Below are 27849 nucleotides of genomic sequence, written 5' to 3'. Positions count from 1 at the left end.
TTTGGGTCCAAGTTTTCAAAATTGTACAACAGTGATGTACTCGCTCCATTTAAAATATAATGGGAAGGCAAACAGTCAGCCACGAACTGTTTGCCTAATGGATCCGCAGTCTTAGGCCGAGATCTATAGAACGCACTTTGACTTTGCTTAGACTTAAGTTCAAGTTAATGTTGCTGGTTCTTCTCAGTAGGAACGGCATTCCGAACCAGTGGTAAATTATTCTGACGATTCAAAGCACTTGTACAAGTTTAATTGAATAAAAATATATTCTATCCTATTTTAATACGAAACCGATTTATGCCAGCGGTATAACGCTCTCGTTTTCAGATCGTTCACAAAGGCTGCGTAAGACGTAGCGCGTACCATTGCGTTGTAATGTATGGAACTGTATGAGACATGGCATACCGCTTGCGTGGCGTGAACTTTCGCGTAGACGTAATGCGTGCAGTTATGTCTACGGATTCACACGTGTCACTACGCACGTGTCACGTGTACGTGCGCGCGTGTGAATCGGTCTTTTAAGTGTCATAAGTCTGAGCAAAGTCAAAGTGTACTCTATAGATCCCAGTCCGAAATGCTCAACGCGAATTTATATTGATGTGGACGCTTTAAGTATACCATTTACAAATAATAACAATCAGATGGAAGAAACTTAAGCATTTTATTAAGGTTTAATGTATCGTCACTCGGTGGTCGGGCGCGCTACGCGAGGGCGTGGCGTGGCGTGGCGTGACGTCGCGCGACGCGACGTGGCGTGGCGTGGCGCGGCATCACGAGCGCGAGCAGGCAGAGTAGAATAGGATGTAGGCCGCGCTCGAGCGCACTTCGCTCGCGGGGATTTCGGTTACCAGATGGTCGTCGTATTTGTACCATCTGGAAATTATGGACGAATAAATAAGATGAAGATATCAACGCAAGCGCAGTGAGCGTTAAATTTTTATCTGTAAAGGCCGCTTTCGGACATCTTTTGATCAAACAAAGTAAATTGATGAACTACTGTCACATTGTATAAAACATTATTATAGACGGGCGTTGTTTATAAATGCAAGAGTTTGTTTGTTTGTTTGTTAATGTCAATTATGTCGCAACCAAGCAAAGGATTGACGTGAGTTTTTGGTTAAATGCAGTGACGTAGGCTACTTTTTTGGTTTCGTTAGCCAGCTCTGACTGAATTTCTAACAAATACGGGAGCTTTATTTACCTCGTATTACATTTTCGCAATTACGGGTTTCTGTATTATCATACCCCGAAATACAGGGTAGCCCGTAAAATACGGGGCATCTGGCAACCCTGCTTGTAGTCAGGTAAAAAATAAATATACTCACTTGCCATAGACGCTACTTTTGCAGTACGCAGTATAATGTCCACCTTCCATAGACCCGTAATGGTTAGACACGGCGTATAAATTATATATCGGATTCCCGGGACACTGCAGCGAAAACTGCCTCATATCCAGATCCTCTAAAGGAAAGTCTATATAAGTCTGCTTTTTTCTATACGCGTTGCACATGTATTCTTTAGGGTCTACGTAGAATCGTTTGAAGTGTATGACTAGAACGGGGGGTAGTCTGGAAATGTCTAGTTTTTTGACGGCATCTCGTTTTTCTTTACAGTTCGGGCAGTTCCATCCTGGTATCATTTCGTCGTTTAGGTAGAGTTTTAGACAGTCCTAAAAAAGAAATGCAAAATTTTTGTTTATTTATTTTTTACTAGATGATGTTCGCAGCTTCGCCCGCGTGGATTTAAGTTTTTAAAAATCCCGTGGAAACTTTTGACTTTCCAGGGCAAAAGTAGCCTATCTGTAATAGCCCGTCCGTCTCCAGGATGCAAGGTATTTCTGTACCAAATCTCGTAAAAACATTTAAACGGTTAATCCTTTAAAAATCGTGTGGGATCACCAGTATTTAGGAATCAGTCAATTCCTTACAGCATCAGGGTTGAGGAGTTGGATCCTCGAGGCCAACGACAAAGTCTTTACTTGATATAACCTATCTTCAATATCAATTTTAAACCGACATTGTAAATCCCATCAGCTTTGGTGGTCAGGTCCCATGCAGCATCAGGATTGAGGAATTGGAATCGAAATTTTTTATGGAACAATTTCGCAAATTTTCTTTATCGGTTAAAAAAATACACAAAGCCGTCCCTTAGCGACCCACCCTGGCTTCGCATGGGTGCTATGTAGATTATCGCAAATTAACACAAAACAATATTAAACGATGTATAAACCATCCTCTTGAACCACTCTCTATTTTTGAAAAGCTCACTAAAAAGCCGTTGCGTAGTTTAAGATATAAGCGTTCATACAGACAGTGGCAAACGACTTTATTTTATACTAGCTGTGCCCGCGACTTCGTTCGCGTGGAATAGTGACTTTTCGGTCAGCATATACTCTGTACGTTAACAATGTTCGCCGTGATTCTTTAAATTGACATAACTTTTTTATTTATGAACCGATTGACATGAAATAAACACTAAATGTTAAGTGAAGCTTACTACAATATATTAGTGAAAACCGTATCTAAATCGAATTAGCCGTTTCTGACATTAGCGTGCACAAACACACAGACAAACAGACAAACAGACAAAAAAATAATTAATTACAATTTCGGGTTCGGCATCGATATAATAACAACCCCTGCTACTTTTTTTTAATATATTTCCATTGTACAGACACCACTTTTCTACAATTTTATTATATGTATAGACTATGCAGAGATTATACTCACAGCTAACGTGCACCTGGAGGCGTGCGCGGGCAGTTCTAACGATAAGTTGGAGAACGAGTCGTACGTGGCCGAGCTTGCTCGACACACCGAACACCGCACCGTTGACCGGATCTGAACAATAAAGACAAAGAAAGATAAAAGAAAAAGAAAAAAAGAAAAATAGTTTATAATATATGTTATCTTACTTTTGTGGCACCAACGAAAATAAGATAACATATATTATAAACTCGAAATAAAATGAGATGCATGGTGTGTGGTACCAAAATGGACCCAGAATTTTATGCGCCTGTGTCAGAAACTAAGGCACAGCCCTGATCTTCCGTTAAGCCAGAAGTTATGCTTAAACTGTGCCGGTGGGATTTCCCATCAACCCTTCTTTATCTAGCTCTTATGGCTTACGGCCTATACGGGCTTTAGTTCAGAGGGTTCCGTGAATGTTATATGTTTTAGTGGGTAGAAATCCCACATAACACAATCAACATCTTTAGTTCACTAGCACTTACTTGTCCATAGAATAGCCTTAAAACCAGGCTTTCTTTTGACTTGGTGTATTCGTGCCATGCGCGTTCTGACGCGCCCAACGTTTCCTGAAATTAAAGGTAGTATTAAAAAGTAGATGATTAATGCCTGTGAAAACGTCCAAATATTCTTTTTAATGTCCCTATGACCCTCTCTAAAAATGCTTATCATATAATTTGTACTCATGGAGTAGAAAACGTATACATATTTTTAAGAAGAAGAAGAAATGGGCAAGTTGAATAAGTCGTCACCGTTGTCATTTTTAAGCCAGACAGGGTCTAACAACTCTCAACGACAAAACTAGTTAGGGATATGAAATTTCGGTATATTATGTACCATGTACTGTTTTTAAACAAAAAACACTGAAAACGACGATTCATAAAGTAGTTTGTAAGCCACCAGACCATAATTATGTGCCTGGTAAAATAGACTGTGGACTGTGGTATTTGTGGCACTGAATGGAATAAAAATGTATAAGTTTAATAAATATAAATAAATAAATAAATGTATGTAACCCCAAAATAGCGGGGATACACTTGCCAAATGGTTTTTACCTTGTGTGGTGGTTTGATGGTGAACTGCAGGTCGAGATGTAGCCAATCCATAAGGATAGTTAGAAATTCGTGAGAATCTTGCTGTTCTGTGCCGCGAAACGCGCGCTGGTGCTTACCTACTTCGTTCTAGAAAATAAAAAAAATCATGAAAGTACATTTTGGCAAAAATTGGTCAGGTTCGAATTTATTTTATTTATATAATTACTTTACTTAATAACCAAATCATTTGTCATAAAATAACGATCAAATCTTTTGTAGAATGCCCCCGAAAAATTTCATACAACTCATCCGGAAAATCCATGCATATAAATGCGAAAGTCCATCTTTGTGTGTCTCTCTTTCTGATAATTTTTCAGTGCCCATTCGTTTAACCGATTTCGACAAAATTTGGTACAAAGGTAACTTGCAAGAGGCATCGCATGCAAGGGCATAGGTTACTTTAGTTCGGAAAATCAAAGAGCTCCCACAGGATTAAAAAAATAATAACCAAATCCATGCGGACATCGTCTAGTTATTTACTACTTACCCGAGAAACTATCCGTGGTTTACCCAACAATTATAAGAAATTACCCGTAAATCTTTGGGCGCGATGAATCGATACTGCCCCGACCACAGCGCGCGGACGACCGCCGCCAGCTCCTCAGCTATCGCCCCTCGCGTACTGTGCGACCTTACGAATATAAGCGTTCTTTAACCTTCGTTAGTTACTATAGATGGCATATTACACAATCAAAGATAAAAATCAAAGGTAAATGATAAAAAAGCATGGATTTGACTCGCTCCAGCAATGCGCGGGGCTGCAATTGCTTGTATAGTACGGCATGTGATTGTAAATTGAACAATCCAAAAGAGCAACCGCCGAGTTTCTTCCTGGTTCTTCTCGGTAGGAACGGCATTCCGAACCAGTGGTAAATTATTTTGACGATTCAAAAGCACTTGTAAAAGTTTACTTAAATAAAAATCTATTCTATTCTATTCTATAAATTATTACGATCATAGGGATGTGAGAATGCCTCAGAAGTCGTTATCGATAAAGGGCCGTGTCGTTTGTACGCAGGTAGCTGGGCCTAGCAGGTAGCAGTAGCTATCGATAAATCTTTCGACAGTTGCATACACTACCAGGGCATTAGGTTCCAGTTCCATAAGCAGTGGCGTGCAGCTCATAGAGGTATAAAAGTACTGCCTACCCTAGTTGTAATAAATCAACACTTATTTTCCCTTATGACCTGGCCAGAAAATAAGTTAATATCTTAATGCTTACCCTGGGTTTAAACCCTTTGCAAGCCACTGTCCATAAGGCCTGTAAGTGCCAGCGAGAGGTCTGTTTGGTCGGTTCGCTCCCTTTATAATATATTCTTTGTTAAGTTGTCATTTGGCGCGTTTGTTTTGAATTCCGAGCAAGCGAATTCATCTTCTCATTTTTCTTGGTAGCGTTAGGTTCTACGAGTTCTACGAGAGCGCAATCAATTTTGCGCACACAACTTTTCACAACACTACAGCGAGAAAGTACTAACATGTACTTTTTCGGGTATTAACCAAAAATAAATTTTAATTTATTTATTCTTGTTGTATTTTTATTATTTAACGAAGTTGACTAAGTATATTGTTTATTCAATAATGCTGAAACGGAGTAGCCTAGTAGGTATTGTCTGTGGTACGAGTAGATACAGTTCTCTGGTAGAGAAAGGTCTCTGGTTGCACCGCGTCGCAAACAGAGACCTTTTGTAAAAGGACCCTAAGGGTTCTAAAGGAGTCAGGCATTCTCTGCCCAATCCCGTGAGTCTGGCCTCAAAATTTAAATCCTTATTATTGGTTACCTGTTAACGTGCTCGAGGTACTGTCCGTTGCAGAAGTATGTGACGAGGATGGCGGTATTGTTCAGGCACTGGATGATCGAGTTCATATAGCAAGTGTTGCCGAGGTTCTTCAGACCCGTCAGACCTCGCCCCTGAAACGGCAGGAATCGCTGTTTATATTTTGATAAACGATATGGAAAATAAAAGCTGGACTGACGACCTTAAGAAGATAGCGGGAAGTGGGTGGATAAAGAAGGCGAAGGATCGTGTGTGGTGGCGCGCTCTTGGGAAGACCTATGTCCAGCAGTGGACGCAAACAGACGATCATATTTTTTAGAGTATCTGCATCTTTTCTTTTCAATATTGCTAAAAAAAGATGGAAAATGAATTTTAAATTGAACACTCTTTAGTGCCTCTCTACAATTTTAAAAATAAAATAAAAATAGCGACCAAACAAACAGGCTTATCACTTGATGTTAAGTGATTACCGTGTAAAAACATTATGCTCAAGACTGGCACTGGAGTCATGAGATTTGACAGTTCTAAATTAAATTAAGTTTTCCTGTCCTTTTCTTATTACATTGGTAATAGAAAAAGACGTGGATACTCTAAAATTTTGTTGCAATCAGAATCAATACCAGACTAACTATTGGCCAGAATGCATTGTTGCAAAAGTAATATGATAAATTCAACCAATCACATTAATTGAGATTGTAGCAATGATTGATGCAGCTTTTTCGTAATCGACCAGCGGCGAATGAAAACGAGCCTTTATTTGTTATCTTAGAGTAAAAATAAGTAAGAAAAAAAATATCCAACCAGTTAACATTCCCTTATATGGCAACCTTGAACTGGTGTTAGCATAATATAATCAACGTGCAAGGGGTGTTTCTATAATAAACACTTACTCTTTGAAACTGCCAGACGATGTGATTTTAGTACTTCAACCTGACCTTGACCTTTTAGTCTAGGTTGGCCGTCCAGTGGTATAAATCGCTTTTCACGCAATTTGTTTAAATGTTAACCTTACCTGAGAACACTGAGCGCGCCTCAAAATTTTGAGCGCGTATTATATTGAATTTTTGATGACGTTAATATTATAAGTAGTAACTAGTAAGTATATTAACCATACTAAAATTTTAAAATGTGCTTAACAAAAAATTACTTGTCGGAAACGCCAGACGATGTGGTTAGTACTTCAGCCTGACCTTGACCTTTAGCACCATGTTGGCGAGTACTTTAGCCTGACCTTGACCTTTAGCACCATGTTGGCTGCGTCCAGCGGAATACACCGTTGGTCGTAGCGATGAATGATGGCGACTGTTAATATAAATACCTACCTTATAATACTATAAGCTGTGATGTCTCAGTGCAGTTGTCTCTTACGTGATACAACGTCCACGCGATGTAATCATGAGTGCCGCCATCTGTTATCACTTATCACCGACCAATACTAACTCTATATTCCATACTTTGTTGTTTTATTATATACTTGATGTTACAACTTACACTAGGTTTATAAAAGGGCGTTTAGTGAACACTTACCCGTCGAAACAGCCAGACGATGTGGTTTTGCGAGTACTTTAGCCTGACCTTGACCTTTAGCACCATGTTGGCCGCGTCCAGCGGAATACATCGTTGCTCGTAGCGAAGAATGGTGGCGACTGTTTAAGCTATTTATTTAAATACCTACTACCCTAAGGTCCCTATTACATAGGTACATTAGTTTATAGGTTATGCTTAGTTGTATTTTTACAACGGTTGTCTTGTTACGATTAATGGGGCATTTATTTTTTATAGTTGGTCTATTTAAAACACCATATTCGATTTGGATCCTTTATTCAGTTTTTAATTCTTCCATACACTCTATTTGTATTGTACTTTTTACAGTATCATTTATTAATAAATATTTTAAAAGGCTATTTAGGTGCCACGCTGTTTTGTCCTTTATCTTTGCCGACTTTTGGTCGTAAAAATTGTAGTCGATTTTGAATTGAATTAAAAATTTCAAACGTAGGATTTATTTATTAGTCATTTTTGTTACAATTTTTGTAATTTTTGAACCGGACATGGGGTAATTTACATTTATTTCACCTTTTAGTTCCATTAAAATTGTCTATTTTTATATTTCGATAATGGAAACACCAAAACTAGAAGCACTATTAGGTATATCATGAAAATTGTCGATATTATAGTTGGCAACATTTATATTGCACCAAAAAAACAATTTTTGCGCTTAGCAACACTGATATTTTACTTAATCAATTTTTAAATGATTATTTTAACCGTTTATAACGCAATTAATTATTAAATGAACTTTGATAAAATTAATAAAATTGTTTATTATGTTTTTTGTTGTTGTCCACTGTATAAACGTGTTTCCTTGATCAAAGTTGTGGTTTAACTAAAACTATTGCACGTGTCTAGGGGAGGTCTGTTGATAGGGTGGGTGGCAGGGTGAGTATGTCTGAAGGCTTTCGCTTTTTGTTTTCGTTGAAAGTCCTCGTTTTTTGCAATTTATATCGCGACTATTGTTTTACGAGGCTACTTATACAAGGGTATTAATACCTGATGGTTCAATGTTGCAATTATATATTAGGTACTTTGAAGTAATTAAGTATGGGAATACACATTTGAAGATTATTTCTATGATAAGAGGCTATTATAATTAACTTCAATTTTTGTCAATAAAGAATATACTATGTAAAATCCATATCTAAATATGGATGCACAGCTCAAACTACTGGACGGATCGGGCTGAAATTTGTCATGCAGATAGCTATTACAACGAAGATATCTGTTAAGAAAAGATTTATGACCTAAGAGGGTAAAATAGGGGGTGTGCAGGGCGTTCCCACCCCGATGGCCATATCGGACCTGTCGCGCACTATATTACTTGAATGCAAGCTACCTCCTGTCCGCTGGACCGATGACCTGAAGAAGGTGGCGGAGGACCGTGTTTGGTGGCGTGCTCTTGGAAAGGCCTATGTCCAGCAGTGGACGCATACAGGCTGATGAATGGATGGATGGAAGCTACATTGTACCAAATTTCGTCAAAGTCGGTTGAACGGATGGGCCGTAGAGAAGTTTGGAAGCATGGATTAGTAAAGATGATTTGTTATATTGTTACTAACTGTTGGATTTCCTGTTTGCACTGAGTAGAACCTGCTTTCAAAACTGGTAAAGAACCAAAAGTATGTCTAAATAAATGATATTGAATTTCGAAGATACATCATGGTTACCCTACATGAAGGTGGCGAGGTGGTGTTATAATGTGGTGGAACTCACTGTTTGATAGATTGTCCGTTCGTTTCCCTTCGACGCACCCTGTTTATTGAACTCGTTTGGCGTGTGGAAGAGACCTATTGGCAGCAGTGGACGTCTATCGGTTGATAATGATGATGATGATGATGAAGCGAAGGAATTAATAGAAATTAAAAAAAAAAACGGCCAAGTGCATGGCACCGAGGGTTCCGTACTCGGGTATTTTTTCCGACATTTTGCACGATAAATCAAAAACTATCATGCATAAAAATAAATAAAAATCTGTTTTAGTGTGTGCAGGTAAAGCCCTTTGTTACGATACCCCACTTGGTATCTTACTTTGAAAATTGAAAATACTAATTATTGTTTGTTTATTGTTATTGAGCACATTTTAATATATTTTTTTTGTGATGTAACCATAAATTCACGATTTTCCTTTACTTGTACTATAAGACCTACCTACCTGCCAAACAAGATTCTAGGTCAACGGGAAGTATCCCATAGGTTTTCTTAACAGACACGAGACGGTCAGACAGACAACAAAGAGTTCCGTTTTTCCTTTTAAGGTACGGAACCCTAATATCAAGAACGGCCACAGACCTTGTAATTAACATTTCTAGGGTTATTGTTATGGCGAAGCGAGGAATTGTGTACCTACTGCAAAGCTCGCGTGCGTGTCGAGCGTTTATTTCTGACCTAACGCTTTATTTCTTTCATTTTCATTAGCGCACTAAGTGTTTACAGACCTTCGTGATCGTTTGATACATAAAGCGAACACTTTCTACAACATAATGGATTAAATTTATCTATGTAATAAGATATACAAAGCGTTTCAAATAACGAAGACTAAACAAGCCACTACGTTCTTCGTAACTCATAATCAATCATCAATATGATGTATCCATCGTCAGCCGACTACTAAATACGGGTCTCGTCTCAGAATGTGGCACACTAGCTTATGCCCGTAAATTCCTCCACGCGGATTATTTTCAAACCCCGATTTTGGATTTTTGAAAATTCGACCCGTAAGGAGGTCTTTAGGGGTCGAATTTTCAAAAATCCATTCTCAATGGATGTCGAAGTCATAAAAGCTATCTGCATGCTTCAGCCCGATCCGTCCAGTTTCAACTGTGCATTGATAGATCAGTCAGTCAGTCAATCAGTCAGTCAGCTTTTTCTTTTATTTAGATTTGTACAAACTATGTCATCAGTCATATAGCCAAGCGTCACAACACGTGTTGATTTCAGTTGGCATTGTTCTGGCTTCACGCGGCTTAGTGGATCTGGTGAGTCACATTTTACTAGCGAAGAACTACGACTCTGTCTATGTACTAAGTGTGTAAACTATGTAAAAACACTAAGTACACACTAACAAGTTATTATTCGCGATTTCATCCGCAAGAATTTAGATTTTTAAAAATCCCGTGGAAACTCTTTGATTTTTCGGGATAAATAAATAAAGTTTATTTTACTGACAAAATATAATGCAATTAAAATCTAAACTGAAAACCTAGGATGAAAGTAACGTATACGATTTCAGGTCTTTAACTACATCCATGCAAACAATCACGTCAATCTGTTGCTTCTTTGCGACGTGATTGAAGGACAAACCAACAAACACACTTCCGCATTTATAATATGGGTATGGATAGGTTAGAAGTTAAAGGACAGTTTAGAAGTGTGACCGAATGTGTGACACCTCAGGTAAACGCGTGAAAGCCACCACACGTGTTGACACGTGCGAAAATTAGATAATTGCTGAGTTAATGTGATAAGCTTGGAAACAAAAAAAAATTATATGTAACTAATTGAGTAATTTGTTACTACATAGTACATTTTTGACATCACACTAATATTATAAAGGCGAAAATATGTATGTGCGTGTGTATGTTTGTTACTCCTTCACGCAAAAACTACTGGACGGATTGGGCTGCAATTTAGAATGGAGATAGATTATACCCTGGATTAGCACATAGGCTACTTTTTATCCCGGAAAATCAAAGAGTTCCCACGAGAATTTTAAAAAACCTACATCCACGCGAACGAAGTCGCGGGTATCAGCTAGTAACATATATATTTTCAGGTCTTTAACTACATCCATGCAAACAATCACGTCAATCTGTTGCTTCTTTGCGACGTGATTGAAGGACAAACCAACAAACAAACACACTTCCGCATTTATAATATGGCTAATAGGTTAGAAGTTAAGGGACAGTTTAGAAGTGTGACCGAATGTGTGATACCTCAGGTAAATGCGTGAAAGCCACCACGCGTTTTAACACGTGCGAAAATTAGATAATTGCTGAGTTAATGTGATAAGCTTGGAAACAAAAAATATAGGCAACTAATTGAGTAGTTTGTTACTACATAGTGACATTTGTTTGTTTATTTATTTATTTATTTATTTATTGTCAACCAAAACAGATTACAATAACTACTTTAACTTAATTCTTAAATTGATACATTTTGACCTTATTGTAATCCGATATGGTCGCACAACATGACTATGGTTTTTTAGGCACGCTTAATTATTATTTAATATTAATAAATTAAATTTAATATAAACACTTAATAAGTACACTTATACTACAATAAATAATAACCTAAGAATTCGACGAAATAACAATGTTATTCTATTATTTTACTTAATTATTTTAACTACTTTTCTAGCAAAGATATTAAATCTGTGATCAAAAATATCTAAGTCTATATCTGTTATATTATTATAGGAGCGGCACATTCTTATAACAGGATTATAAAATGAGCTGTTATTTTTATAAGTTTCCAGTATAAAAGTCTCTCTTAATTCTCGACTATGTAGTAAAGTTTGTACAGTTTGCATTTAATATTAGGTGCCTATGTAAAATATTTGCACACTATTGCATGGCAAATGTGGTGATACTAAAAATAATTGTAATTTGTTTGTTAACCTGCATAGAGCAAATAAATGATTTGATTTGATTTACATTTATAGATATATAACCTCACTTCATGAAGCCCTAGGCAACCTAGGCGGTCTACTCGGCTTCTGGTGGTAAATTATTTGACGATTCAAAAGAACTTGTAAAAGTCTATTTGAATAAAAATCTATTCTATTCTATTCTGGAGCGAGCTTGGATGGCTGGAGTGAAGACTTCGGGGCGGGGAGAGTCAAACTAACAGAAACTTTAAAGTGCGGAAACCAGCCCAAAAGGAAGAAAGAAAGAAGACCCTTACGGCTTGGCCACAGGGACAATATTTGCAACCTACAGTACAAATTGAAGCCACTTACCACTTACCACATCTCCCCAGATGGGTCTCGATAGTACATTTTGTTGAACGGCACCACATTGGTCAGCTTCTTACTATACTCATAAGTGGCGCAGTCGACGTAAACGAATTAACTGGTTGGGAATACCCTTCTTACCTAGAAAACCATTGCAAAAAAATACTTACCTGTTTTTTTTTTTTTGCTTTTCACGATAAAGCCGTGGAACTGGGTATATAAGTAAAAAAAATTATGGTAAGTGAAGTGACTTACCACATCACCCCAGACGGGTTGGAAGTCCCGGTGGTGCATTTCACTAGAGGGTGCCACTTTGGTCGGCTTCGTGCTTCGGTCGAAGGTTGGCGTGCTGACCTCATCCTCGTCTGACGAAAGCTGAACAATGTGGAGAAGACGTCTCATTAGTAACGAGGTCTTTACGACATTTTGAGGGTTCTGTACCTCAAAAGGAACCCTTATAGGATCATTTTGCAGTCTGTCTGTCAAGAAGACCTATAGGGTACTTCCCGTTGACCTAGAATCATGAAATTTGGCAGGTAGGTCTTAGAGCACAAGTAAAGGAAAAAATTCGAAAACCGTGAATTTGGTTGGTGAAATAAAATGGTTGACGCCTACTGAGATTCTTGCCTCTATCATTTGTATGGGACTGTGTAACAGAGAGAGCGCTATACTATCTTGTTTGGGACTGCGTGACAGAGAGCGCTATACTATCTTGTATGGGACTGCGTGACAGAGACAGCGCTATACTATCTTGTATGGGACTGCGTGACAGAGACAGCGCTATACTATCTTGTATGGGACTGCGTAACAGAGAGAGCACTATACTATCTTCATTCCGCAGATAGTGTATAGTAATAGGGTCCCCTTACTGGGTACAAACCTTAGCAATGTTGGGCGATGACTGTGACCGGTTGAGGCCGGCCGCCCCGGTGCTATCGGTGGGAGATGCCATGTAGGCGTCGCCATCATCCTCCTATAAACAATTTAATTTAATTTAAATTATTAATTATATTAATTAATTTAAAACAGTTTAATTTAATGTTCTATTTGACTATAAAAAACGCACTTTGAATTTACTCAGACTTAAGACACTGTTAAAGCGAGACAGCATTATACCACTGGCATATATCTGTCTCGTTGTAACTGAAACTTAAGTCTAAGCAAAGTCAAATGTGCGCTTTATAGATTTCAACCTTGGTGCGCAAGTCTTACATCCACTTGCACGGATTTTTAACATGCATGTTTTACAGTTATGAGGTTCGACGATCTTCCTGACGGTGGTAAAATTTCAGCGTGTATAACAAATACAATCCCAGAAATCAGACACTTTTCTTAATTTAGCTGTAAGTGTTAAAATTAAAAAAAAAATGAGGGCCGAGTGGAGCGAGCGCGATTCATCTTATTACCTTCTCGTGCGGCTTCCGCTTGGTCCGGGCCTCGGCGAGTTTCCGCTTGCGCTCCACCTCCATGGCCTCGCGGCGCCGGTCCAGCTCGTCTCTCTGCGCTCTCACGGCCGCTATACGAGCTCGCTTGGCCGCCACGTCCCTTGCCGCGGCTTGGCGAGACCGCTCGTCCACTAGAGGGAAACGAATATATGAATTTTAGGGTTCGGTACCTCAAAAAGAAAAACGGAATCCTTATAGGACCCCTTCGTTGTCTGTCTATCTGTCTGCCTGTCGTGTCTGTCTAAAAAAACCTATAGGGTAGAATCATGAAATTTGGCAGGTAGGAATGTCTTATAGCACAAGTACTCTTTACTTGTGCTATATGATATTGCTTAAATCCGAAAACCATGAATTTGTGGTAACATATCTAAAAAAAAAAATGTGTTCATGAACAAATAATTAGTATTTTCAATTTTCAAAGTTCGATAACTATACCAAGTGGGCTACCATATGAAAGGGTTTTTATTTATTTTTATGCATAATAGTTTTAGATTTATCGTGCAAAATGTCGAAAAAATTACGTGAGTACGGAATTCTCGGTGCGCGAGTCTGACTCGCACTTGGCAGGTTTTTTTGAGATTGGCATCATTTCAATTATAGATAGATACCTTGTGCTTCATTGTCAGTGACACCAGTTTGCTCGGCGACTTTGGCGATGGTCTCCGCGATATTGGCTGCCTCTTCCTTCTCTCTCCGCTGATACTCCTCCAACTGCTCGCGGAGAGTTTGGTTCTCTTGTTCCTAAAGAGTTCATAGCAACTGTTAGCGTTGCTGCAATGCAGCATGAAAAAATAATTACTTTAATTTGACCAACTTCTGCTGTCCCGATTTTTTTTCTTTCGATACAATGAAATAATCCTTACATGAAACTGAGTCGATTTTTTTTTGTCAATTTCATTGATTTTTAAGGACAACTTACGCTTGACCAAAAAATTATCTAAGCCTTTATTGTTTGCATAAAAAAAAGATCTAAAGGATCCTAGCATAGTTTCCCTGTATCTCCGATTGTTTTAGATTTTCCATTACTGTCCCAGTTAAAAAAAAAACACTGTAAAATAAATATGTACGGGAGCGGTATGTATTTCAGAAAACTCTGATAGTGTGATTCAGATTTTGCGTGTTTGCTGCCATCTAGTGCGCACGTCATGGGTTAATTATTATCTAAGTTAGGCCCTAGCCGGTGAAATCCCGGCTAAAAGATCACCACCAGGGTACAATGTTGCCCTGCGCCTCACCCGGGTAAGGAGGCCATGCCTCGTGGCCCGTACCCCCGCTTGGCCGTTCCGACCAAACGGAGAAGACCCGCACTACTACCACTACTACTACTTTTAGCGATTTAGTCTTTAATCTTAATAATCATCATTCTTCCTTTTGATGAAGTGCCTTTATATGTTTCAATTATGATTATGGACAAGGGTTAGTATCATATTGTCGCTCACCATATCATATTGCTTGCTCTCCAGTTGCATCAGCTGCGATATGATCTCTTGTTCGCGCAACTTGTACATAGCTCGAATCTCGTCCCTGTTCTCATCTTCATTCTGTTGCCGGATCTTCTCCCAATCCTGGATACAAGAAAAACACCTTTTAGAAACTTCTAGAACTGAGTCAAGTTAATATACATAATAGGATCTTGGACTATATAGTAATAAAATGATATGATGTTTTGTGTGGCGGTAGTTTATGGGGCTAGAATTCATTATGAAAGAAAATAATTAAAAAAAATTGAGATGGAAGGCGATCAATGACGTCACAAGGTGTAAACAACAAATATTTTTCAAATTTTTACGTAAAAATTGAGTAAATTCTGCAGGATATTTTTTTTTTTTTGAAATAATATGATGATAAAATTTTGCGGGATCATTCTGATTATTTGATGATGATACTGGTACCTGTTCATCGTAAAGAAACCTCATCAAACATCGTGAGGAAATCCTTAGAGTTCTTCATAATGTTCTCAAAGGTGTGTGAAGTATGTCACCTTGTCATTCTGAGAGAAGACCTGTGCTCAGTAGTGGGCCGGTGATGGGTTGATGACGTTACCTGCTCAGCTTCCAAGCGCTGCATCTCGAGCGTGAGAGAGGTATCAGCGATGCGCTCTTGCTGTTCTAGAATGTTCTGCATGCTTCTAGCTCGTTCCTCGTACAGTTGTACAGCTGCCATCTGTATAATTATTACAGTATAATATTAGCAACAATTTTTGTAGATTGATTGATTGAGTAGAGAAGTTAAAGCTATTGTTGTGGTTTACCTTACTAGTTCTGTCTATAAGAGGTCCCCCACTGGTGGGCTTGGCAACACGATTAACTGTGACCATGGGTGGGCTCAGGTCCGACCAGTTCGGGTAGTCTATCTCTCCTGTAAGAGACAAAAGGAGATTTTGTAATTGTATGCGCCTTCAGCAAGGGCTTGTACTTAAAAAACCCCAGTCAAGTGCGAGTCGGACACGCATACGAAGGGTACCATCGTAAAAGATATAAAATAACACTTTTTAATTCCACACCTACCCCACTGTGCAACACATTTTTTTTTTGATGTTTTATACAGAGAATTGAAATTATAAATGAATAAATATTGAATTATAAATTAGTAAATATTGCCGCTATAACAACAAACACTAAAAATTTCAAAATGGCTGCCATAAAATTAAAAAAAATATTAAAGTGTTATTATGGATTATGAACAATTTTTTCCCGTTTTCCAGTAGCAGATAGGCCTTACCTAGCATATCATCAAGCATGGTATCATGATGGGGTGTGGTGGGCTGAGGGTTGGTGGTGAAGGCTGGGTATTTCAGCAGCCAGTCTTCATAGCCGCCCCGTAATGCCAGGGGTTGCCTGGAGTACTGCACTTTGATGTCCCACTAAAACAAAAAATGTTTTATTAAATGCCTAAATAAATCAATACTTTCTCACAGTAAATATATAAAAGGAAAAGGTGGCTGATTGACTGATCTGACATGAAGCCAGATAACGGAGGGTTGGCTCCTTATCCAATAGGATTGAAGCCAGAAAAGTTGACAAGACAAAACTATCTACCAACCCACAGCGTAAACTACTGGATGGATCAGCTTGAAATTTGGCTTGCAGATAGCTATTATGGTGTAGACATGTGCTAAGAAAGGATTTTTGAAAATTACTACTTTTGTAGATGTGACATACCCGAAGAAGTATGGTCTTCAACAGATGCAGTGTTTTGCCCGGAATGACGGCGGAGCTGTTCCAGTCCAGCATCACGATAAGGTCCATGGACGCACGCTCAGCCCACACTGGTCTGGACGCGGCTGGGAGGTTCTGCTCTAAGACGTTGGCTGATTGGCTGAAAATAAGTGTAAATTCAATATAACCGAGTTCAAGTATAAGGTGTCAATCAGACTGCCCTAGCGGGTGCGGGGGCGGGCGCAGGCGCTCGGGTCTTGGCGTTTGCGTATTCACAGTGCAGAACGAGCTACGAGTGTCATTGCACATATCCATGACGATTGACGACGCTTCGGCGGGTGAATCAAAATGGTTTAGAACCACAAGCGTAGTCACCTAACAGACGCTATATCACTGTGAACGATACGGGTGGATTGAGCCCGCAAAATATTTAAAATGGGTTCAGTTTTCAAAGTAAGATAACTATACCAAGTGGGGTATTATAATTAGGCTACATTCTAAGACAGATTTTCATTTATTTTTGTGCAAAATAGTTTTTAGAATTATCATGCAAAATGTTGGAAAAATACCCGAGTGCGGAACCCACGGTGCGCGAGTCCAATTCGCACTTGGCCGGTTTTTTCCTTTAGAGGTATAAAAAAAAGACAGTCCAGTTCTGTTCACTAGCTCATCATAAATATGATATACAATGTGAAGTAAAAATCATACCCAGGTGATATACACTCTTCCGGCACACTGATGCAAGCAGGGTGGTTGATGTGGGACTCAATGTAATCCTTGCCCGGCCTCGCATCCAAGATCATCACCTTCAACTTGCCACTCTTCAGTGTAGCGTACAACTGCTCGCTATTTATCACTACTTCATCAGGACCTGGTAAGGAATTAAAAGTAATGTTATAAAAAATTTAGGCAGTTACAATTAGGCATCCTAGGTACATATGGTTTTAATAATACATAATTATAGATCTTTTTAAATTACTTAATTGTTTATCAAAATCCTGTGGGAACTCTTTGATTTTCGGGATAAAAAGTAGCCTGTGTTAATCCAGGGTATAATCTATCTTCATTCCAAATTTCAGTCAAATCCGTCCAGTAGTTTTTGCGTGATTAACTAACATCCAAACATCCACACTTTCTCATTTATAATATTATCAGGATTAGGATTAGGATTATAATTATTCAGTAAAGTACTCACCAGGCAAACCCTGGTTAGCAGGTTCTTTCACAGTAACAGCTTCCATAGCCTTCTTTCTGTTCTCATCTATCTTCTGTTTGATCAACTCATTCTCTTTGATATCATTGAGCCGCTCATTTTGTCTCTCTTCCTCATATCTGTGAGGAAAGGGGAAAATTATAATATTGAAGGAAAACATTAGTTCCATTATTATGTTATAGGTAGATAGACAAGATCAAACAAGTCAACTGGAGCCACTGGATTTAGCCAAAGAACAACATGGGTTTTTGCATAGGTATAGCTATAGACCTGGACAGTGACATAAGCTATATTTTATCCCGGAAAATCAATGAGTTCCCACAGGATTTGTAAAAACCTAAATCCACGCAGACGAAGTTACGGGCATCAGGTAGTTTATAATAGATCAATTACTTTTTAAAATAATTGCTACAATTTCAATTGTTATGATTGGCTGAATTCATTTTAGCTAATAGTAAGCAAGTGTCAAATCGCAAGTCTTCATAAATCTCATTATAATTGGCGAAATTACCTCATAATCAAGCTATTTTTCAACTTCTCAGCCGCATCTAAGGCCTTATTAGGGTTCTTGGCACCAAGCATACTTGTATAGTAAGTCTTGTCTTTAATATAGTCCTTATCTTTGCTGATAAACGCGATAACACGAAGGTACTTCATATACTGAACGTAGGAAGTCTCTTCATCACCCTTTTCACGAGCCTCCTCAGCAGATTCGAAGAGTTTCTGTGCAGTTTTGCATAACCTAAAAACAAGGTTAAATATGATGACTATCATACAGTTTTTTGGACGAAAACTGCAAATTATAGATAAAGAAGGATAAAGGCATTCTTACATAGTAGCTCTTTTTGATTTCAAGTCAGGTACGTTGTGTAATTTGTCCAAATCCTCTATGCACTTCCCCAGATGGAGTTGCGAACGACGCGTCTCAGTCATTTTTATTGTTTACCTAGCAGCCACTAACGTGTAACAAAATATATGCAATTTTACAAGTCACCAGGACCCTTTTTGCGTTACATTTGATATCGGTAGCACAGGAATTGTTTCCAAATTCAGACAAACAAAAAATTAATTACAAATAATCTTCTTCAACTAATAAAACGTCACTGGTTTTCATTCGTTCTTTTAATTTGGCATCGAGTTTAATTTTTACTCTGTGCTTGTCGTTCTTTACCATTCACTTATTTTTTAACTGCTATAATATGTTATGGACTCCAGACTTTTGTGAAAATTGACATTACTATCGGGATTCGGCAAATGATTCGTGAACGATGTTAGATCACAAATGGTTTGACTGGAAGCACCATAGGAAGCACTTACTGTTATTCGTGGCATTAATTCCCTATTCCGGCTGTGCAATCGGCCGCGATGCGTTATTGTGTAATCTACAGACCAGAATGTGTAGTCGGCAGTGTACACTTGACATTATGTCAATTTTTTAACTATAGCTCACCATAGAGTAAAGTACTATGTAGCTCACACAAACACATATAAATAATTTATATACAACTTTTATATACCTTACTTGTGTATGTATTTTGCAAAATAAGCGCAAGCTGCGCAAGTTTTCATGCGCAATGAAAACCTAAATCTGCTGGTCGATTGCGGTGTTCCATTTAGTTTTTCAGCTGATCACGCTTTCTACGGGCGCTTCGCAGACGACGCGTGTGTCATGTACGAGACTGTCGCAGCGTAGTAAGACGAGTGCCGTGTCTTGTGTAGTTGCTAGCTAGTGGCAGTGAAAATGTTTTCAGGACTTACAAACCAGGTCAGTTCTTGGATGGGGGCGGCGAAGGGCGAGCCCCAGGATGAAGAAGTACCTACTCCAACCAAAGAAGCTATAGCGGAAGCAGCGGCGGAGGGCGAAAGACAAAGGTGTGTAAGCTCTTTGTTTACATTTTTCTTTCAGGAAATTCTTCGCATATTTCGTGTAAAATCGATAGGAAGGAAGCTAAAATCGTAGATTTAGCCCTGTTCAGAGTTTTAAATCCTAGAAATAGTTCTAAAATAATCATTTCAGCAAGAGTTTTCGTATTACAATGTTACTCAAGATTCTGCGCTATTACGTCGCACTTTAAAAGCAAACTGCAAAGATCCTTCACACTTGAGTGCATAGCTCATTAAAAAAATACGTGAGTCACAATTTTCTCCCTACAATTTTAGACGTTGCATAATAAGCTTATTGATCCAGCACTGGCATGTAAATTATTATTTAGGTCAAGTGCCAAGGTGCCCAGTTACAATGCTGTGTCAATTCTTCCAGATCCAAGCATTGATTAGAATGAATTGATTGAAATTCACTCATCATCTTACCTTTATTATAGCCAAAAATTCCATGATTTACAATTTACACAAAATTCGGATATCCATCCAATTTCTTTCACACAATTACAATTTTGCACTTTTGTATTACAATTTACTACAAATACAATTTTGTTACAACTTTTTGTATTACAATTTATTAAAAAAATATTGTTGTAATAATGTGTAATAGTTTAATAAAAAAGCTTGTCTAAATAATGTACTTAATACTTTTGAACAGTACCTACTTTTCTACTGATATGTAATAACGTTTTATGTAATAATGTTTAGTGAAAACGATTTTTGATTTTCACTCACCTGATTCCAATAATTTTTAACTAACAAAACTAGTGTGTTTAAAGTCAGAATTTGATTAAATTTTCTCTTACAGTCCAACCAAGGCGGGTGGCAAATTGGACCTCATCACCAATGTCAAATCACAAATGACCGGATGGCTAGGCTCGGGAATACCTATACCAGGTCTCAGAAAAAACGAAGTTCCACCAACTGATGCCACAGAGCCTGTACCAGTTGAACCAGCTGAGCCAGCCGAACCTAAGCCTGAGGGGAAGGACGATGATGATAATTCTAGGTATAATAGGTACGAGGGGTTGAACGGAAGCAATGAGTTTGCTCTTGCCTTTTTTTTTGTAATATGGTGTGCCATTTCTGGTCTGAAAATTTATATTTAGTGTTTTCATAATAGTTTAACATTATTACATAAGTCAAATGGGAGTGGTCACATGAAAATGACAGTCTGTGAAAAAAAATTGGGTGGGGTTAAAAACTGATAATATTATTTGTATGACAAAGTATGTCAGTGATCCTTAACAGCTGGTTTCAATATTCAATCTATCAGTAATCTGTAGAGAAGTTACTTAGCAATATTTTTATTTGTTGCAAAAGACTATCGGTACTATTTTCGACAAATAACAGCATTGCTAAGTAATGATCGGCTGTTTTAAGTATGCGTTTTGTCAGTCACATAAAAAATAATGAGTGTGAAAGGGCACACAATATTATTTTCTATGTAACTGTCAGAGTGTCAAAAATGTAATACTTAAAATGGCCACACAATAATCGATAGATTACAGATAGATTTATTATCATTTTCACCCTGCTGTTTTGTCATATCTACTTTTATTCTGAGAGGTTATTTTGTAATATAAAGTTTGTGTAAAAGGATAAGAAATAGCATACCAAATTTTTTTTTTGTAAATCTAAATTGGTGTAACTTGTATCACAATATTAGCACCAAAATTATGGTTTCAAAAAGCTTTTTCAAAATTCATTTTTTATTTTACAGCTTTTGGCACATCTTACGCATTTAACAATAATTGGCACTTCTGTGTAATTTAATAAATAATACTGGTCTATTAATACCTATTACTTACTTATTATTTTACAAAAATAAATTAATATGTATATTTTTATTTATCATGATAATTTACATTAAAAAAATTTACTTAAAACTTTTTATCATATTAACTTTACAACAATATTTTTCTATAGAAGATTCAAAAACCATTTTCTTTTAGTTGTTTCTAGAATAAAATCACACGGACTGATAGTGAACTCATTTATTCTGCTCAATCCCCATTTTTTCTCATTTTTATGCATTTCTCTAGTTTATAAACTGTGCTTTATCAATTTTTCCTCTCTCGAAGTGAATTTTTAGTAGACAAATTAATACGAAGGTTGGCATCTTGTTCTCATATTTCTTTTCTTGTTTCACATGATGCTTGGAGTTACTCAAAATATTTTTTTATAAAATATAAAAAAATTGTCTATATTTTTAAACTTCCAATGTATCGAATCTTACACATATTGCTTTATTTGTGCGTTACTATTTTTAAAAAAATATTTTGAGTTGTACTTTTATGTTTCGTGAATAAATGGTTGTTTATTTTTATGGCAAGTGAAATTAACTATTGTAATTGAGTGTGCTTTATATATTTTACTACATACATACTAAGGTAATACCCAGTTCGTCATTTGTGTGAAAAAATAAATCTATCAGTTATTCAAATAATATAAAACTACAGCCACACTTACGCGTCATAAACGCGGATGCGAGACGCGATGCGGGAGCGTCTACGACGCGAATCTATACGCGCAGGTGTAGTGGTCGCGTAGTGGCGCCTTAATCAATATCCTGAAAGTTGACCGCTGTGGGGTTGACGTTCCCGCTTCGTAGGTATATTTCTTAGGTCACGTAACTAAGTGAGCCTAGCCTGCTAGTACCTACTTATATTCCATTCCATCAGCCTGTATGCGTTCAATGCTGGACACGTCTTTCCAACGCGCTATCAAACATGGTCCTCTGCCTTCCTCATCCACCCGCTCCCCGCCACCTCCTTCAGGTCATCGGTCCAGCGGGCTAGAAGTCGTACTGGTGGAGTAACTATATGCCTAGTACAAAATGTACTTATTCTGATTCAATTTCCAGTGAAAAGAGGCGTCAAGCAAGTATATGAGCAGATTGCCTTTTGGCGCGCGTCGGAATTTTTCCTGACCAAAAATTTCCGATATGCGGCCGGCCTTATAAGATCGTGACCTTTTACCAGTAACCGTGTATAACCAAACCCCTATACCTATCTGCCCGAATAAGATTTCGCTCGAACCTTCCCCCAAAAACCATTACGTAATAAATTAATATTCGTGTCGTAGAATATCATTCGCGAATATCGATTTACGCATTAAGTATAACCGGTGTGCTTATATAGATTAAGGGTACTGGCATAAAAAACCAGGTTTTCGGTACCAAAAGTCGGTGCGGTTCGGAATCGCTCGGTTCGGGTAAAATAGCCTTATGTTGTCTTATATAGGATTTGCAATGATGGGTCCGCAATCGAGCTTAATCCAGCACGCTTTAGGTGCTTGCTGGATCCAGCATCTGACGCTGAATCCAGCAAGCACCAAAACTAAACTAAATGCTAAAATTTCAGGCTTGTAACTCGTTTATGAGCTAGAGACCTGTGACACGCAGACAGACGGACATACGGATAGACAGCAGAGTGACATTTATAGAGCTCTGTTTTAACCCTTTGGATACGGAACCCTAAAAGCCAAACATTCAAAGCATCAGTTGAATTTTACGGGATTTCATTTGTGGATAAACTATAAATGCAGCAGAGTTTAACATCGAAACACAGTATATTATTCTGCAGGGATTGACTACCACGTCCAGTCTTAATCCGTTTTAATCCGTTAATACGAAGCCATGTCAGACTGATTGGAAATCCGTATGCAGTGGCCATAACCTGTTGTGAAATGAATCAGACTGAAAATATTCTAGCGTGTCGTGTTGTGTTGTGACGCGTCAGAACTCAGAAGCATATCGGTTTTATACATTTGGTATAGTTACAGAGATTTACGACAAGTCGTCACGACAGAAGGCGTTACGACACGCCACTCCACTATCACATCACACTAATATTATAAAGGCGAAAGTTTGTATGTGTGTGTGTGTGTGTGTGTGTATGTTTGTTACTCCTTCACGCAAGAACTACTGGACGGATTTGGCTGAAATTTTGAATGAAGATAGATAATATCCTGGATTAGCACATAGGCTTCTTTTTATCCCGGAAAATGAAAACGGGATTTCGAAAAACCTAAATCCATAACCTAAAGTCCTATAAAAACCTAAGTCGCGGGCATCGGCTAGTATCTAATGATCCTCAATAGCTCAACGATTATAGCGGACTGAAATCCGGAAGGTCACTGGTTCATACCCCACCCATTGCACCATTGTCTTACCTGTTCCTAGCACAAGCTTGGTTCGAGGGGAAAGTAGAATATTTGTCATGGTTAACATGGCTTAAATAAAAAAAGAATATTAGATGTATAAAACCAATATGCTTCTGAGTTCTGACGCATCACAACGCAACACAACACGACACGCTAGTATACGCTAGCGTCGGGCCTTCGTGTAGGTGAAGCTGAATGAAGAGACGCCGATGCAAGCTTTCGGGCGCAGCACTTTTAGATAATTTGTAACCCTACAGACCCTAGGGTCTGCTACGGCCATACTGACGTTTCTTTCTCTTGTCACTAGTGCGACCGGAGGCGCTGACAGCAGACCCGGTTCCACTGGCGGGACTCCCACAGAAGAACAACCAGCTGGAGTTGGAAACGGTAGGATGTTGTTTATGTCCTAGCTATCTTAAGTAGAAAGTTGCTTTGATAGAGCTCGTGTAGATAGTGGTTTTTTTTATTTATATAGTAAGTCATTAATTTGATATTATTAAGATTAGTCAAAATCATTTATTCAAAATAGGTATTATTGTACTCCTTTTGATGGTCGGAATTGTTTTTGTACGATATAGTGGTGATTAATTAATTACGTAACTTAAAAATAATGCTACGAGGGTTCCAAACGCGCCCAAATCTGAGAAAAGCTCACAACAAACTCAGCCGGGTATGAATTACTTTGTATGGTATTATTAAGTTGTAAAGAATAAGAATAAGACGAATAAGAAGTGTTTACTTGCTTTATTTTAAACTAAAGATTCATCTCTTGATTATGGTAGAGAACTCTACCACCGCTTCAGCAAGCATGTACCAGTGAAATTAGCTGGCAAGAAGCTCGGCAGTTACTCTTTTCTAATAGGAAAAATCTTACATTACATGAAATTACTTAATTTATTGTACAAGTGTGAATTAAAAATTTACCCTATACAAGTGAAGGTTACAGTAACTAGAAAAGAGCTGACAACTTTCAAACGGCTGAACCGATTTTCTTGGATTATAGCTAAGAACACTCTCCACCCTCTTAAACACCTTTCAAACAAAAAAAAAACTAAATTAAAATCGGTTCATTAGTTTAGGAGCTACGATGCCACAGACAGATACACAGATTCACATGTCAAACTTATAACACCCCTATATCGGGGGTTAAATTTTGAGTTAATCTCATTTCTGATTAGCTCACGTAGAGACATGGATGTAACAAATCAAATGATCGAAAGTAGACCCCTTAATATCTGCTTGTTACCTATAAAACACACTTTTCTTTATGAATTTTAATTTCCGTAGTTTGCTAGATTTGACATTTTGTTTTGTTATGCACAATTTCAGGTCCACAGAGTAGAAAGTTTTTCGCTGTAGACGCCATCGAAGTGCCAGATATGCAGGAGTGTTAGTAGATTTTTATTTTTTTATTTTCGTTGTAAGTTTTTTTTTCTTTAATTTATTATATTTGGCTTTGGCATGAATTTTTGAATGTTCTTTTTTGATGTCTTCATCATCATCATCATCTTAACTCGCTGATCCACAAGTATGAATCTACTTCAGACTGAAAAGGGTTTAGGCCAAATTCCGTCATGCTGGCCAAGTACAGATAGACAGACTTCGCATATAACCGACAACGACTTTGCAAACAATATGGAAAAACTCTCAAGCATGCAGGATTCTTCACGATGGTTTCCTTTACAAATTATTTTTAATTGCTTAAATGACCAAGTCAAGTGACTACGGAACTCTAAAACCCTACACGCCATTACCAATTTACAGTCAGTAAGCGGTCAAAATGTCGGAATTAAGTAATGAGTGTGGTTTCCGTTTTAAATGCACCGAAGCGATGTATGTTTTCAGTTAATCCATGCTTTATGAATGTATGTGGTTTGCTGCATATTTTAAAACCTATTCCGGAATATTCAGGATGTTTCAACTGAAAATCGCCCCAATATCCGAATAATATGATAATATGGTTAACTAGCTGACGCTCGCGACTTCGTCCGCGTAGATTTAGGTTTTTCGACATCCCGTGGGAACTCTTTGATTTTCCGGGATAAAAAGTAGCCTATGTGCTAATCCAGGATATTATCTATCTCTATTCTGAGTTTCAGCCAAATCCGTGCGTGAAGGAGTAACAAACATACACACACACACACACACACACACACACACACACACACACACACACACACACACACACACACACACACACACACACACACACACACATACAAACTTTCGCCTTTATAATATTAGTGTGATGACACGATATAATATGTTTAAATGTTCTATACATCAAAAAAGATTTGTTATGACTGACTGACTGATCTATCAACGCTGGGATAAGAAACTTGAAATTTTGACGGTAGGCTTATGACATAGGCGTTCACAAAAATATTTTAGTACTAATATCTATCTTGATCTGGTAATCTCACTGATATTGCAGAAAAGCAGCACCATAACTGTTATACCTATTGTACAATTAATTGTAAAGTATAATTTGAAATGGAAAAACTTGACTTTACAATTCGTACTTGGCAGTGACTACGAAAGCTGTGGCTGGTGCCAAGTCGCTTGGCAACTTCCGATATTTGGCGGTGTAGGATTTTTGCCTATATCCAGTCATCTTCACATGTTTACCGACTACCAAAAAGGAGGAGTTTCTCAATTTTTGTTGTATTTTTATCACATAATATAATATCTCCTCTATGTAAAAAGAAAAATATCTATTTTTACATTAAAACTTATCACTAAATAATACAGAAAATATGTACCGTAATTTTATCGAATTGTTTCGTACTAATATTTTGATCTGCCAATTGCAAAAAAAAGCGGGGCAATAACTGTATGTACAATTGTACAGTATAATTTACGTAGAAAAACTTGACTTGGCAGTGACTACAAAAGCGGTGGCTGGCGCCAAGTCGCTTGGCAACTTCTTGTATTCGGCGGTGAACAAGGCTGGTGCGAAGGTCAGCGAAGCGAGTGCTAAGATCAAGAAGACCGTTGAAGAAAACGTGAGTAGTAGATTTATGTTTGTTGTGCGTCAAAAAACTAAAAAGATTTCGCTTAGGGCACCTTCAAATTTGCCGCAAAGTGCCGCGCGGAGGCAGCGCGGCTGCAACGCTGTGGCTGCGCTGCTTTGTAAATCCATATAATTTCGATCGATGAACTGCCGCGCGGCCGCAACGGGGGTGTAGCGCTGCAATCGAGCTGCACTTTGCGGCGAAGGCGGCCTTATAGTAACATGAGTATTTGGATCAGCGAAAAAGATTTTTTTTTATTGCGTTTGAAAAACAAAAGATCTGGCTTGAAGAATCATTCTTAAAGATCAATGAAATCAGTTCTCTCATTCATTCTCTCTTTTTCTAATAATCGAATACTTAACAGAATTTTTCAGATTAAAAAAATGTTACATATGAGTTCAAATGTGAACTGAAAATGTCATTCTATAGGTACTATTTGATCGGACCAACGCCTACAGAAAATGGATTTGATCTACGGGGCTAGGTCTTTAATCACGTTAAAATTTGACCTAGAAAATCATACCGCACCGTTACCCAACCCGTTCTCTATTCTTTGGCGACATTCCAGTAATTAATACACGTATAGGCTTTATTGCGATAGACGTAAGGTGTATAGTTCAACAGCAAGTATCAGGGAATTTATGGAACTTTTAGGGAAGGTGACTGGTCCCCAAAGTTAGATAATAGTGCTGTATGTAAGGCATCAATGAAACGTTGGCCATTATAAGTATAGATTATTATACGGCTATAATCACGTATTTGGTCGACGTAAGCCCGACTAGTTTCGAACCCATCTGGGGTCCTTTTTAGGGTTCCGTACCTCCAAAGGAAAAACGGATATCAA

General features: G+C 38.0%; 2 protein-coding genes across 8 annotated transcripts in view; one reads left to right on the top strand and one right to left on the bottom strand.

The window, feature by feature from the left end:
- Positions 1-642: 642 nt before the first annotated feature.
- LOC123876963 (ubiquitin carboxyl-terminal hydrolase 8) lies at positions 643-19056 on the bottom strand. 2 transcript variants are annotated; one of them, XM_045923420.1, is made up of 20 exons: positions 18776-19056; positions 18455-18685; positions 17926-18062; positions 17439-17601; positions 16734-16890; positions 16294-16435; positions 15824-15930; positions 15616-15735; positions 15012-15137; positions 14181-14313; positions 13534-13703; positions 13008-13100; positions 12383-12502; positions 5620-5750; positions 4373-4472; positions 3803-3928; positions 3233-3316; positions 2730-2840; positions 1326-1669; positions 643-873 (listed from the first exon to the last, which is right to left on the bottom strand). In XM_045923420.1, the coding sequence occupies exons 1-20, from the start codon at positions 18874-18876 to the stop codon at positions 771-773; spliced, it is 2799 nt and encodes a 932-aa protein (XP_045779376.1). In that variant the 5' UTR covers positions 18877-19056; the 3' UTR covers positions 643-770. The 2 variants fall into 2 exon arrangements, with proteins under 2 accessions (XP_045779376.1, XP_045779377.1); XM_045923421.1 differs by lacking the exons at positions 12383-12502; positions 13008-13100; positions 13534-13703; ... (8 more) ...; positions 18455-18685; positions 18776-19056 and adding an exon at positions 7144-7985.
- Positions 19057-19429: 373 nt separating this feature from the next.
- The window catches only part of LOC123876970 (synapse-associated protein of 47 kDa), a 96484-nt gene continuing 88064 nt past the window's right edge, over positions 19430-27849 (top strand). For 3 of the 6 annotated variants that reach the window (XM_045923437.1, XM_045923433.1, XM_045923438.1), the window contains exons 1-5: positions 19430-19815; positions 20633-20842; positions 24299-24378; positions 25321-25380; positions 26875-26996. In XM_045923437.1, coding sequence (XP_045779393.1) covers positions 19685-19815; positions 20633-20842; positions 24299-24378; positions 25321-25380; positions 26875-26996 — 603 coding nt within the window. In that variant the 5' untranslated portion in view covers positions 19430-19684. The remainder of the gene's footprint in view (positions 19816-20632; positions 20843-24298; positions 24379-25320; positions 25381-26874; positions 26997-27849) is intronic. The other 3 variants (XM_045923434.1, XM_045923436.1, XM_045923435.1) reach the window with 3 other exon arrangements.

The sequence above is a fragment of the Maniola jurtina genome, chromosome 22 (genome assembly GCF_905333055.1).
Source record: "Maniola jurtina chromosome 22, ilManJurt1.1, whole genome shotgun sequence".
NCBI lineage: Eukaryota > Metazoa > Arthropoda > Insecta > Lepidoptera > Nymphalidae > Maniola > Maniola jurtina.
The sequence above is the reverse complement of the archived record's forward strand: the minus strand, read 5'-3'. Positions and strand labels throughout refer to the sequence as shown.